The sequence below is a fragment of the Chlamydotis macqueenii genome, chromosome 2, assembly GCF_036417535.1.
Source record: "Chlamydotis macqueenii isolate bChlMac1 chromosome 2, bChlMac1.mat, whole genome shotgun sequence".
Taxonomy (NCBI): domain Eukaryota; kingdom Metazoa; phylum Chordata; class Aves; order Otidiformes; family Otididae; genus Chlamydotis; species Chlamydotis macqueenii.
Genome location: NC_141557.1, coordinates 13,923,125 through 13,938,203, shown reverse-complemented (window position 1 = coordinate 13,938,203; position 15,079 = coordinate 13,923,125). Strand labels below are relative to the sequence as shown.

The window sequence follows — 15,079 nt, the reverse complement described above, 5'->3', positions numbered from 1 at the left end:
GACATGGATTTGACATGTGAACCACTCAGTGGACAAGGAATTGGCTGGATGGCCACACTCAAAGAATTGCCATCAATGGCTCAATGTCTGGGTTGAGACCAGTGATGAATGGTATCCCTCAGGGGTCTGTACTGGGACCAGTATTATTTAACATTTTTGTTGGGGACATGGACAATGGGATTGAGTGCACCCTCAGAAAGTTCACTGACGACACCAAGCTGTGTGGTGTTGTTGACACACTACATGACATCCAGAGGGACCTTGAGAGGCTGGAGAGGTGGGCCCATGCAAACCTCATGAAGTTGAACCAGGCCAAGTGCAAGGTTCTGCGCCTGGATTGGGTCAGTTATAAACCTGGATACAGGCTGGGCTATGAGTGGTTTAGGAGCAGCCCTTGGAGAAAGACTGGGAGATATTGGTGGATGAAAAACTGAATGTGAGCTTGGCAATGTGTGCTAGCAGCCCAGAAATCCAACTGCACCCTGGGCTGCATCAAAAGAAATGTGGCCAGCAGGTTGAGTGAGATGGTTCTCCTCCTGTATTCCACTCTCGTGAGACTGCACCTGGAGTACTGCATCCACCTCTGAGGCCTCCAACATAAGAAGGACGTGGACCTGTTGGGGCGAGTCCAGAGGAGGCCACAAAAATGATCAGAGGGCTGGAGTGTGTCACTTATGAGGACAGGCTGAGAGAGCTGGGACTGTTCAGCCTGGAGAAGAGAAGGCTCCACGGAGACCCTATAGCAGCCTTCCTGTACGTAAAGGGGTCCTACAAGAAAGCTACAGAGGGACTTTTGATAAGGGCATGTAGTGACAGGACAAGGGGTAATGGTTTTAAACTGGAAGAGGGTAGGTTTAGATTAGGTAGAAGGAGTAGGCTCTTCACTATGAGGGTGGTGAGGCAGTGGAACAGGTTGCCCAGAGATGGTGGATGCCCCATCCCTGGAAGTGTTCAAGGCCAGGTTGGATGGGGCTTTGAGTGACCTGGTTTAGAGGAAGGTGTCCCTGCCAGGGCAGGGGAGTTGGAACTAGATGATCTTCAAAGTCCTTTCCAACTCAAGCCTTTCTATGATCTATGATACTTCTGCTCTCAACAAAGAAAATGTTAATTTCAAAAGAAATACACGATTAATAACCTCTCTAGGGAATTTGATTTTGTCTAAATATGTAATTATGGTAAGCAACACAATACGGGTTTTTTTAATGGGGAAATTATGTTTGTATTTTTCATATTGTTGATTACATGGAGAAAAACTTTGTTCTGTTTCTCTTTTTACATAAATATTGGACTCTTTGCAGCTTTGTACAACTTGGCAAAACATTGTTGGGCTAGACTTTCTCACACTAAGGAACGGATTGTGAGTGTCAGCAGACTTGTTTTTCCTTTGTCTAGATGTCCTGGTTTTTGTTTTGTGGGAGTTGCTAAACATAGCTTGCTTTTTTTTTTTTTAAATTTTTTTTTTGAAATAACTTTTTTACATTAGTGTTTAAAACAAAAGTGATTCTGTATGGCTAGGAACTACTGCTTTGTCTTTTTTTTCTTGTATTAAAACAATTTTAGGAGAGTTAAAATGTCTGGAAGCATAGAAATGAACATGTGGAACGCTGCTTTTTATCTATTACACACATGGCATGTACTACACAACAGGCCTTATATTTTTGGAAGTCAGTATTAACGTTATGTAAGTTTTACTATAGAATTGATCTTTAAGCAAGGAGAGGACCAAAAGTCCTATCAGACAATGTTTATTTTAAAGACAGACATGTACTTCTTAACATGTGTTATTTATCTTTCTATTGCTTAACTTTTCTTTCTGTTTTTGTGTTTAGTTACTATAACTCAGGGTGGTACAATCCAGATTTCTAACCCAGCCGCTGATGGTGTCCACGGCGTACAGGCACTAACAATGACAAATTCAGGAGCTGCTCAGCCAGGTGCTACCATTGTGCAATATGCAGGACAATCACCTGATGGCACACAACAGTTTCTTGTTCCCGGAAGCCAAGTTGTTGTTCAAGGTATGTTTTATTAGTCTACTGCATTTTAGTTTTTTCATATTAAACATTTTTTTCCTAAAAGGCTTTTTATTTTGTGTTGATGTTATTGAACTGTTAAATAAAATATTTATGCATAGCAAGATGAAAGACAGTCTTAGGAGGAGACTCAGTTTCTCTGCTTAGTAAAGGAGCTACTTCTTTTGATTAAAAAAGTTATGAGGAGGGAATAACAGTATAAAATCATGTTCTGCTTTGAATTCTCTTGTCCAGACTTTGAGAGATGTTTAATTCTAGTAAAGATGCTGCTACAGATTGAAATGCGATGCTGAGGCTGCATCTCTATTTTTTTTTTTTTCAGCAGTTAATCATTCCTAATAAAACAGAAATTCTGAAGTTCTTTGGATATGTTTAGGGCAGAATTTCCTTGCAACGTATGACTCTTGTAGTTATTAGAAAGGACATCCTTTACTGAAGCTAGTTTTCTCATAGAAGAACACTTTGTAGGGTCTATACAATGCACGTCTCTAAATTGAACTGTGAATAGTGAATTCTTCAACCTTACTGTAGTTTATGCAGGACTTTTTTTTGCTTCCACAATTCCCAGCCTTTTGGAAATGCAGATGGAGACTGAGAACCAAAGGGTGTCTTGTATTCTTACCGATACCAAGGAAAGTAAGGCTGGTATTTGGGTTATGCTGAGGAAAACCTTTGAAAATAGGGAAGAAATTTCTGTATGAAGACACTAAATTAGTGGCTACTATGGAGGATATAATGAAATTTTTTTCTTTTTTTTTTTTTTTTCTTTTTTTTTTTTCCTTTATCAGTACAGGCAAGTAGAGAGGGAGGTCTATGTGAATGCTCTCTTAAGCCAAAACAGCTATCTGAAACAAACCATGAGAAAAGCTGGGAAGACTTTAAATATGTATTCATGGAGTGGTTGAGAGTCGTTGATTAAATGTAGACACAGATATCTGAGGTGGTTCTTGAAGTCCAGGTTGAGGTGCGTTTTTTTGCCCTAGTATGCATGTTTGAAATAAGTTGTCTTTAAGTGGCTATTTCTCTCCCTTTGCTGTAAAGGAAGCCCAAGATGTAAATGAAGGTAATAGTTTGTAGATACCTGAACTTGTTGAGACAATGCTAAATAATGATACCAAATTTGAATTCTTCTGTTGTCTCTGGTTAATTCTTTGCTGAAATTACATTGTCTTTCCAAGACTTTCCAGAAGCATTTCAGGGAAGCTCTAAGACTATAATATGAAAAACCCTAACCAAAATGTTAGTTCTTGTCATGCAGAGAGTACTGTTACAACTTCTCTCTATATTATTATGAATACATTCTTAGCAAAGCCTTAAGACCCTAGTTTGGCTGTCCCCCAAACAAATTTCCCACTCTGCTAGTGCATGTTTTCTGAGTATGAGTCTACTATGTTTTCTATACATGTGCATACATATCCCTTAAATTAGAGGACTTCTCTATTTCTCCAGGTTGGCTATTGTTTTGTGTGTATTGCCTTGATTCTTCAGAACTTCAACAGCAGAGGGCAGGGTGGGGCAGGAAGAGTAGCTCCTCTGTTGTTTCCTAAAACCTCCCTAATCTGAAGAAGCACAAAACTTAGGGATTGTATCTGGCAGCATTTCAGTCCTTGGGAATATCGTTGACTAGCCTTTCTTTACAGAGTCTTTGTAAGAGGGTTGTCCTCTGATGGGGCTGTCCTCTTACCTCCCTGTTCAGTCTCAGTGATGAGCTTGGCTACTTGATGGTATAGCCCACTAAGTGTCTTGCCTGTGGTGAAAACTTTCAAAGCAAATTCAGAAAGAGTTAGTGCATACCTGCTATATTCTGTTTCTGGAAGCTTCTAAATACTTTTAACTAAATCGATTTGTTCTCTGTCCATGCTCAGAGAAGTTAACTTCCTGGAATTCTCTGTTTCTGTGGCCCAAACAAAGTCCAGTGCTTTAGTGATGCTTATATCTGTTGACACAGAAGAAAAATACTACGTAACATATATAGGGAAAATACAAAAGGAATAGTAAGTAAGCATGATCTCAGAGGTGATGAGAGAATAAAAGTCTTCAACTTATTATACACGCTATTGATACTGGAAAATCAGGAAAAAAAAAGTGTATAAAAAGAGAGGATGTTTACAGTAATACAGCTTTCTTTATGTTAACAATTGCATATTGTCAACAAACCTGAGTTATTTGGGATGGAGTGAGACAATGAAATTACTTGGATATACAAGTCTCTAATATGTTCTTAGTACAAGTCATCTTGCCTGTGCTAGAAGGTTTGTAGGAATATATTTTATGAACATGTCAGTAAAATGTACTTTCTAGTTGGCTATTCACCTAATATTATGATAGCAGAGATTATAATAGGAAAGCAACATTCTGCTTAGTTATCTTTTCTCTTGTGTATGTTTTTGTAATGGTTTTGGGTAGACAGCATATAAACTTTATTTGTAATAATCATAGAAGTAAAAGGGAAAAAAAGTAACAAACATCAGTCCTAAGGCAGAAAAGATGTTTCAGAATCTTTCAGATGACATATGTGGGGTTTTTTTTTTTTTTCCTAAGGTATTTGTTGATGAATCTCATGTAATAATGGATGGCATCACATAAACTCTGTGCTTGATATTTTCTGATAACCTGTGATGAGGAAAAAGAATTAGTATAAAAACACCAGAGGTGTTGATCCAACTGAGTGATACTTCATTTGCTACAAGTTTACCTTCATAGGCAAAATAAGAGGCAGTTCTGATGTCCTGACAGTTTCCTAATCCAGCTTCAGGGAGTTTTTGCTAGCTAAAGAAAAATAAAGGGTTTAATTATTAGTGAAAATGAGTGTAGAAAAGTCGTATCAAAAAGCATTCTGTCGGGATATGTGTATGTTTTCATAATATGGTCGGTGATATGAAGAGTGATATTTGAGATCTATGGCTTGAATTTCTTGGAGCTTCAGTTCTGATCTGTTCGTATGATCCTGAAGTGGTCCTGTAATCACCGGGTGCTCCTTTTTTGCACTGATGCTTCCATTATTGCTGTCCTTCGCATAGTTTCACAGCTGATGAATTCCCAGTCTGAGTTTGTTTATTACAAAGGCTTTAGGAGTGCCCTACATACAGATCAGTGCCTGGACTGGTGTAAAACTAATTTCATTTAAATTCATGTAAATAATGAGTAACTCTGTTAGAGCTGAGATTTTTTTTTTTTCCAAGTAAATCAACTAGATCTCTTTGGTTTATTTTGAGAAATGAGGGAACTGGAGCCCCTTATCTAGAGTTACTGTTCTGCCTGTTACAGCATCTGAAAACACTAGCTTTAGGTTGACTGACTTTGGAGATTTCTTCAGTCTTTTTTGAAGCTTTTAACTGAAATTGAATGAGTGGGTTGTGGGTTCCCCTGCAGTGCAAGGAGCTTTAGCCTTTCATTTACCAATTTGTTACAGCTTATTACGCTTTCCTGTCTTGCATGTCTGTCCAGCAGTCTCTGCCTTTGAGTGGAACTGCTCCAATCAAAACAATTGCATGTCTTTTAAATATTTCCCTATTTTCTGTCCAATCATGACTTTATCATTTGGAGTCATTCATGAATTCTAGATCCACGTTTTATTTTCTGTCAGTCAGTGCTGTGAATTTTCAAGTCTTGCTTTACAGCTGGCTTTGTGGTGAGTGCTTTCTGTAGCTTTATGAATAATTCAGAGAAAAAGAAGAAAGCTAGGCTTATAGAAATATGCAAAAGGAAGAAAAAAAAAAAAGGCTTACTGGAAAAGGAGTTCTTTGGGCTGCAGTTTCGGTGAGCTGTTCCAGTGACAGAGCATATTAATTACAGTGGTAAGCAAGTGAGGTCACTGTGATGTCAGTGCTCTTGCTTGTAATCCTGCACATGCTTGCTAGTTTGGAACAGTTCATGCTGAGCTCTGCTAGAGGAACAGGGGAATCGTGTGTGCAGAAGCTGATCATGGCTGTAACAGGAGATGAAACAGGTAAAAATTTTGTTAGTCTTTTACACAATATTTTTTTGATGTCTAAGCAGTGCTTAGTTGGTATTTGTGATATTTTCTTCTGAATCTGTTGCAGTAACTCTTTCATCTTTCAAAACTGGCACAAATAGCTTCTGGTTATATCTAGTCAGTGTAGGATTTCAGGACGATTTTAAAAGTTTCATGTTTGGGGAAAAAAAAAAATCACCGTTAGTGCATGAGTTCTTGCACAGATTGATTCAGATAACTAATCTTTACTCTTTGATGCAGGATTTTGCTGAAAAATCCACCGCTCTGCTTTCAAATCCTTTTTTTTTTTTTTTGTGGAGTTAGTCATATGTGTTACTATGTTTATAATTGTCTTTTATTTTGTAAAAATGACGCTGCTTTTTTGTTTAGCAATAAACACTTCAGATTTGATAGCCAAAATAGGCTTAAGCATAGCTGTAAGAGAAAGGCGTGCATTGTTTCAGTAGTGTAAATGAACCCTATGCTTTTGTTATTAAAGAAAATACTGAACGCAAACAAATTTGAGGGAGCACTAATTTTTAAAGTATTGTAACGCCAGCTTGTTTTCTCCTCCGCTGTTAAAATGGTCTCTTCCTCAGCTAATTGAGTTCAAAAGGCTGACGTCATTAGATTTCCTGGAATCGTATTGCAGTAGGGAACTGGAAAAGTTAAACTCCAAACAAGATACACATTGACGTCAACTCCAAGTCATGCTGCGATTTAGTCAGTTCCTTTCTGCTTCGTCAATTGCCTCGGGCAGATCCGTGATGTTAACCACTTCACAGCCGGTACCTACGTGCTGCTGCTCGTTGCTGGTACATACTGTTTCATTAATCCAACGATAACCATCTTCTTCAAGTCCATGGTTTGTGGTTTTTTTATGCTTAGAGGAATAATGCTTCATACTTTGTTTAGACAGTTCAGTGATGAAGTTAAAACGCTTTGGTAATTTAGTCCCATCCTTATGACTCGTAGAACAGACGTACTAGTACATAGCATGCTTCAGGCTTATTTTTCTCCTGGATAGTCACTGAAAGAACTCAAGTGCAGGGATGCTCTCTAGTGTTCAGCAAGTTACTTTTTTCCATTGATTGTTTGGGGTGGTTTTTTTGTGCCTTTTTTTTTCTTTTCTTTTTTTTTTTTTTTTAATTTCTCAGACTATAATTTACAAGGTTAGCTGTACTCTTCCAAATATAGATTGATTTTTTTGTTTGTTTGTCTTCCTGTTAATAATTTTCTTCTTGTAAGTTCTCAACTCAAACCTTCAAGTTTTCAGTGACTTTTTACTCCCTTGCAATTTTAAGGAGGAGAAAAAAAAAAAAAAGATGACCTGGGGCAATGTTAGGAAAATACATCATCTCCAGATCTGTGGCTTTGTTAACCGTCTCAGTCCCTCAGTCCTATGCCTGATGCGTTAGGAATGACTTTAAACCTCCATGGAGTTTCATTAGAAATGGCTGCAGAGGTTTCTCAGTCTGGATCAAGGGGTGGGATTTTTGTCTCAGATGCTGAAGTGGAATTTCACTCAAGAGTATTTTATCCCCTCTGCTTAAAGCCTGTTTCATCTTTCCCAATGTCTTTTTGAGGGAAACAGTATTTTACTGTAACTGTTTATTATACCAAAAAAAATTTGCAGACTTTGAAATAATTTATTTGCAGTAATGTGTCATAAAGCACATATTAGTGCTCAACTAAAAGATACTTTGTCAATGCAGTGCTTGTTTTTTTTTTTTTTTCTTTTTTTTTCCCTTTAACTGCAGTGTCTGGGTTTACGAGATCTGTACCAACAAATTGGTCATTTATCTCTGTTAGGTGAGCCAGCTGTTAGGCAGGGACAGACACTGCTGGAACCTGCTCAGACTATTCATGCAACGCGTTGCTACTGACAGTGGTGTTTACTGATCCCAGCTGAGATAGGGACTCACTTCTGTTAAGCTGTGTTGCAGGTACATTAACGCACTGAGTCCTCTTAACCGCAGCAGCAGTAAGTCCTATTAGCTAATATCTGAGTGAAAATCAAAGACAACAAAGGAGTTGGTCTTGTCAGGCTGAGGTGACCTCGGTTATGGGTGTTTCCCCATGACTTGATCTACAAAATGATTCACTTGGATTTCTAATTCATTGTAGCTAATGCAAACTAAGGTAACATCTTTTTTTTTACTTAGTGATGAGAAATAGAAAGAAGTACCTCTTACTGTAGAGTTTATAAAACATATGTAATGTGGCCAGCATAAAAGGAAGCCTGTAGAGTTTCTAAAATTCCATTTTTATAAATAGTGATCTGAAGTATTGTCCTATTGACACAACAGGGACTGCTAGGAGATGTGGAGAACTTGAAGAAAGGGTTAAATAATTATCTTGTAGAAATACAAGAAGAGGAAGCCTTGTGTTCGTGGTGGCTGCCTGATAGTGCTCACAGGGCTGTCCTGAGCTGATTTATCTCTCCCTCCCCGATCCCCAGGGGATTATCCATAACCCAGGTCAGTTCACTGGTCCAGTTCATTTTATAATTCCACAAATACTTCTCACAGGACTGAGAGAGGAGAGAGGTGCAAAGTGTTTCGGTAGATAATAATTTCAGGACATGGCTGTGGAATTGTAGTCTAAACACAGCTTGAGCCTATTTTTTGTATTTAACTAGTGAAGCACTTGCATTAATTTAATAAGAATAATAGTAATTTTTAAATTAAGTTTTGGTTTTGGTTTGGGTTTTTCCCCTTGTAGTTGACTGCTGTCTCTTTACTGCTCTACCTGTCAGCCTTCCCAAAGTGTTTTTGTCTGCATTTTATTTTTCCAAGTTAAGTTTTTCCATTATTTGAATATTGCTTTACAGAATTAAAGTATAAATTAAATATAACATGACAGCCCCTGAAATTTCATCTTTTATATTTAGTTGCTTTAATGACAAAAATTGAAGTTTTATTCTGCAATAATATAAAATATTTATGGAAAGGAATACATAAATATTTGCTTATAATTTGAAGAGGGGATACATTTGTTTGTTTGATGTTTTTTTTTTTCCGATGTCAGATGAGACACACTTAAGACTTTCACAGTGTTTAAAGTTGGAGTACATCATGTAGGAGTAAAGTACCTGAGAAATACAGAAGTTAGATGAGACTATTGGAAAGGTATTGGTTCCAAATAACATGTCAGGTTTCTGATCTGCATTTAGGTTAGGGAGAGCTCAAAACTGGTAGGCTCAGGAGCGGAATCTGAACTTTTGCACTCCGCTTTACTATGTAGCTACACCCCTTCCTGTGCAACCGCCACTACCTCCTCTTGTCCGCTAATGCTGCAGCATCCTATTTGTGGTCCTCTTGCTCAAGGAACATACTCCTCTTCACCATGAGCACTTGTCTGTTCTTTTTCATTTTGGCAACAGCATCTCTCACTGGTTTTCCAAGGGTTGCCAAACAGCTGCTCTAAAGGGAGGAGAGGCAGTAAGGCTGGTACTGTTGCTATCCCAGGGAAGGAGGACAAAGTTGTCTTCTCAAGCCAGTTGACTCCTGAAGCCTCTGTTAGAGGACGGGAGTAGCATAAACCTCAGTGGCTGCACTAGCAGGACCATCTTTTTAGTGTTTTAGTGGGATTGTGCAAACAGGAGGTAAGTGTGGATACTCTGACAGTGTTTCTCAAACAGCTTTCCCTATGTCATCTGAAAAGAGCCATGTGGAAGCTTTCACAGACTTCAGTCTGGCTGGCTACTGGGGCCACATGCAAGAGCAATTCAGGTAACTTACTTTGCAGCATGGAAATAAAAGCTGGTAAGATAATAGAGTTGTGGCATTACAGGCCTGTGAAATGTTTTATGTAGCATGGATCCTGGATAACTCATCAACAAAAATCTGTTATTTCCAGAGAGACTTTTGCATAGTTCTTTTTTGCCGTAAAGTTTAAAATACGAATCTTTTATGCAGCTTCCACTGGAGACATGCCTGCTTACCAGATTCGAACTCCCACTACTACCTTACCTCAGGGAGTGGTCATGGCAGCGTCACCAGGGGCTTTGCACAGCCCTCAGCAACTGGCAGAAGAGGCAACACGCAAGAGAGAGCTGAGACTTATGAAAAATAGGTAAGACTAACAATTAATAGCCAGTGTTGCAAAAAAAAAACCTAAAACATTCTAATGAGGTTTTCTTCTTAAGGTCATGAGCACTGCCTGTGATTGATGAAGAGAAGGCAAGAAATTCTTTGTCAGTCATCCCGCATCCTTATAGCATTGAGTATTGGCTCTTAACTCTGGAAAGTTAGAGCTTACCTTATCACCATGGATTTTTAGGTCTAAAATATTACGGTAATTCAGAAAGGGTATTAGTGTTGTCCCTTTCTGGTAATTTTTGTGATGATCTGGAGGTATACTTATTGTTGAATTTTTGGGTTTTTGGGGTTTTTTTTTTTGGTTTTTTTTTTTTCCTACTAAAATTGCCAGTGTGGGTTTGTTCATCTTGAAACATCCCAGCAAAGAATTGGTTTGGAAAATATCTGAGGATCTCATTAGCAGCTGTTCATTAATGATGCTGTGAAGAGGGCTCATTCTCGAATGGAATGATAATTATAGACTTTCCTAAGTACTTGGCTGCTGGGACAAGTTACTGTGCAGTGCCCCTGTCATTTTGTGAGGCGTATTGTGTGAAGTGGCTGTATATTTTTTTTTAATTAGTTAACATGGACTTGACTGTATGCTGTAAATGCCAGTCTTTCTCTGTGCATTCTTCTTGCTATTTTTAGGGGACTCTTTTTTTTAAATGCGTAGCCACAGCTATCAATGGCAGTTAGATTAATGGAAGAAATAATCTGCTATGCGGATCTCTAATACATTGAATAGCCAGTTACCTTATGATTGAATTAATGGTATTGCTTTGCTCTCATGCCTGTTCTTTATTTTAAATTACTCATGAGGATTGCTGCGTTGTTGTGCCTCCTTTTGTTTCTCTTCTCTTCTCTTCTCTTCAGTTTTGAAAGTATTCTCTGTACTATCTCTTGTATACCTTGCTGGAAAGTTACACTCACAATTTGACAGTTTATCATGTTCCAAGATATTAAAAGACTGGACTCTCAGTACTTCTAAAATTTCTTTTGGAATCGAATGCTTGTTTGGTCACATGCTTGTTCAGTCACATGCTTCTGAAAATACTACCCAAATTGTTTAGCTTTGGTATAACAGAATTCTGAGCCAGAGCTATGAGAGTGACTCCAGACTGCCATTTGCCAGCAACAAGGAAAACTCAGCTGAAATGTGTGCCAAGTGGACAGTTCTAAAATGCTAATAAATTGTATTTGTTTGGACTTAAATTTTACTGTAGGTTGTTACATTAAGGTAAAAATATTACAACAAGTTGTAAGCTTGGCATCTAGCTTTTTATCTGAAGAGAGTAGTGTTATGCTTGTGTTTTCTGAAAGTAAATTCTTTGGGTTTGCTTTTAAGATTTTGATTGCAGAAGAAAATACTCCTGATAAACACACAAAATAGATTGTGACCAAAAGAAGAAATGCTGCTTTTTCAGTCTTAATGTTTAGTACAGCTTAAGTCAATGCCTTATCATTTGCTTATTTTTTTTTTCTTGGTTCCTCTGTGTATTAATTCCATCTCTGTACTTGTTGATGCTGGATTTTTTTCAAGTTCTAGTTGTTTTGAGTTGTATTTTAACCATGCTGTTGCTTATGGCTGTTATCTGCTGTTCTGTTTATGCAATCCAACAGTTGGTGGTGGTTGTTGTTGTTGTTATTGTGGAACCACAGGGATTGCAGGTAATTTCATTTATCCAGTCTTTGCCGTGTTGTGGCTGTTCCTGTAGTCACTTGCCTTGTATTGATTCCAGGGAAGCTGCCAGAGAATGTCGCAGAAAGAAGAAAGAATATGTCAAATGTCTCGAAAATCGTGTGGCTGTGCTTGAAAACCAAAACAAGACTCTCATTGAGGAACTCAAGGCCCTCAAAGATCTTTATTGTCATAAAGCAGAATAACTGTCTTTCATTTGGACCTTGTTTATTATGAACTTTAATCAAGGCATGAGAGGAAGCAATTCTACAGATTGCCATATGAACTTGTTGAAAGAGACACTTGAGGCCCTTGTGGAACCCAGTTTTGCTTAGTGTTTTCAGACTGATTTGGGAGATATTCCAAAATTTGGAATTCTGTCATAGTCTCCATACTCTGCTGAGCTTTCTAATGGCATGCAAATGGCTTTTTTGTTTGCACTTTTTACTTCTGCTTTTTGCAGGGAAGCTGCTAAAGAATGTCGACGTCGGAAGAAAGAATATGTACAATGTCTGGAGAGTCGTGTTGCAGCACTAGAAGTTCAGAACAAGAAACTTATAGAGGAGCTTGAAATCCTAAAAGTCATTTCCTCTTCCAAAGCAGATTAGTAAAAATATTTATTATACTGTGAACCACCGAAAATATGTCCAGTTCCTTTATAAGGCAATACATAGCCAACATGAATTATGGCTTTCTCTTTGTGTCACTTATATTATATTACAACTTCTAACATTCCTGAAATGCTTTCCTGCTTTTTGTCAATTCATAGCTCTAGTTTCAGGTTTTTCATGCTCCTCCCTTCCATCTCCAAAGGAGCCAAATGTTAAGAAAAATATAACAAAGTAAAAAAGCGCATAATTTCGAAGAGCTGTTTCTTTGCCATGTATTTACGTACTACTTTTTACATTTTGCTGAGTGTCCTGCACATACAAAATATTTTACAGTTGTTTTAGATGAATCATAAAGATAATGCATCTGGTAATATAAGAAAATCAAACAACTCAAGGTATCTCAGGAAAGAGTTTATAAAAGAATGTTATGATTACATGTATGTACTAGTGTACTAGTCTACAGATTGTTTTATGGCATATTTTTATATTAGTTGCTTTGCAAAAAAAAAAAATTATTATATTGCTGTCACTGAGTGCCATGGTTAAAGATAGTTTTTAATAGAACTGTGTTGTTTAACCTGTGTAGTGTCTGATTTCCTTTAAACATCTGTTCATTTGAGACACTTTAAAACCCATGAGTATCTGGAAGAGGACAAAGGCAAAAAGCATATCTAAACTTGTGACATGATGCTAAGTATATTGTAAATCCCTGAAAGAAGCTGTCTATTTTATGGCTGCTATTTACTGAAATTTTCTGTAGTCTGTAGAATATTTGATTTATTAGAGCTCTATATATCAAAATTCAGTTTTGCATCCTGAATATTTCATGTTCTAGATTCTGGACAGTTGTAGACAGTTGCCTATAGTGAAGGTTGATGGTGTAGTTCTTTTCGCACTTTCTGGAAAGTACTGAGAGGAAGTAAAGGTGACTTAAAGAAGGAAGCTTTCCAATAAACAGTAACTGTCTGCTGATTCACAGGATTACGGAGTAGTTTATAGGTGGGAGCTGAAGATTTTAAAAAATAAACCTATGCCTAAACCAGGTTACAGTTCTGGTAAGTGCAGTACATGCCAACTTTCCACTGTGCTTTGAAAGAAATTTGTGCTTATGCAAAGTTGCTTCTGGGTATTTCTTTAATTCAGGAATGATCTAATTGATTGTTAGCAAATACAGTCTATGGGCAGAGTATTTGGGAGCTTTGCTACAACTAGCAGCATCATTGCCTTACTGATATGGTAGGAAGAAAGGCTTAGTTCCTACTTAACTGGCTTTACTGGCGGGGGTGTGTGTGTGGACGGGGGAGGGGTGGAATCATACCATTACTAAAGTCACCAAGACTTCTTAACTTATTTTAAACTGAATTCACATTTAACCTAGTATTCACTCTGACACTTGTGGGATGGGGTGTGTGTTTATTTGGGGTTTTTTAATTGTTTTTTTTTTTCTTTTAGCGTTCCCAAATTACTTGAAATACACAGGATAACTTTCTTGAATCTTTTGAAAATCCCACTAGGTACCTAAGTGAGACTATTTGTAAGAAGAGGTGTTATCACTTCCTGCAGCCACATCAATTGATTTAAAAAGGAAACAGGCTGCCTTTTCGACCCACAGGCTCTGCTTCAGGTCTGGAAAAGTAAACTTTGAAATGTCTGTTTCACTGTGAAAATACATCTTAAGTGTTAGTCAACAGAGGTCAGAGGTTCTGTGAAGGCTGGACAGGATGAATACAGTCTGCAGGTCCATACTGTGGCCTCTAAACTGCAACAAAATTGTCCAGCAAATTGTTTGTTGTGGCTCTGTCACTAGATTCTGTTTTCTGTTACAGGTAGGCATTATTCCTGACTCTCAAGGGATGTGGAAACTTAAGTGGAAGGAAACTTGGGCGCATGGTGGATGTCTCTCCAGTAAAAAATTACCTTATCTTTATCTTCCCAGTAGTATCTGCTACTAACTGTAGTTACAAATTTGATAGATGTGGAACAGACTACTATATAGTCTGCAGTAATTTATTTGCTAATACTTTTAAAACATTTGATTAATGATTATTTCTCATTTAAGTAATTACGTGTGTTTAGGGAGGTGCTTTGTTAATAATGGGAGCTAAACCCAAATGCTCTTGGCTTGTTTGGTCATTCTCTCCATTTGAACTGTTGATCTACACCAGGGAAAAGTATCCTGCTTCAGAAAACTCAGCTGTGCAAAATCTGGCTCATTTAGACTAAGACTAGAAAAAAAAGTTTTATGACATATTATTCTTTCATTCTCAGTAATTCATTTTGGTATAGCATTAATTTTGACAGGACTAGCAACACGCGTTTCTGTATTTTAAAGTGTGAATGAGTGAGTTTGATGAATATTTTAGATATGTGGTTGGTAAATTAGAACCAAGATGCATCTTGTAGTGAAGGAAGCAACTTATTTGAAAATGAGCAAATGCAGGCCTGCACAAATGCCGAGTATCTGTTGTGAAATTGCTACTGCAAAAAGTACTACTTAAAACAATAAATCCAGTTCTGAATTGGTTTGAGAGATGTTAATTGAAATCTTTGTGAGAGACTTTCCTGAGATTAAACAAAGATTTGAAGGAAAACTCAGTGTACCAGTAGGGTTTGTCAGAGAAATACTACTAAAATACTTACATGAGATGGGACTGCTGGACTGTTTATAGATAGAATCATAGAATGGTTAGGGTTGGAAGGGACCTTCAAAGGTCATC

General features: G+C 37.7%; 1 protein-coding gene across 10 annotated transcripts in view; it reads left to right on the top strand.

Moving 5' to 3' along the window:
* The window catches only part of CREM (cAMP responsive element modulator), a 36,018-nt gene extending 23,635 nt beyond the window's left edge, over positions 1 to 12,383 (top strand). For 4 of the 10 annotated variants that reach the window (XM_086741949.1, XM_086741948.1, XM_086741951.1 and 1 more), the window contains 3 exons: positions 1,830 to 2,018; positions 9,909 to 10,065; positions 11,813 to 12,383. In XM_086741949.1, the coding sequence (XP_086598075.1) occupies positions 1,830 to 2,018; positions 9,909 to 10,065; positions 11,813 to 11,957 (491 nt within the window). In that variant the 3' untranslated portion in view covers positions 11,958 to 12,383. Of the gene's footprint in view, positions 1 to 1,297; positions 1,358 to 1,829; positions 2,019 to 5,353; positions 5,983 to 6,590; positions 6,854 to 9,908; positions 10,066 to 10,138; positions 11,533 to 11,812 lie in introns of those variants that run through there. The other 6 variants (XR_015257811.1, XM_086741952.1, XM_086741950.1 and 3 more) reach the window with 6 other exon arrangements.
* Positions 12,384 to 15,079: the final 2,696 nt, after the last annotated feature.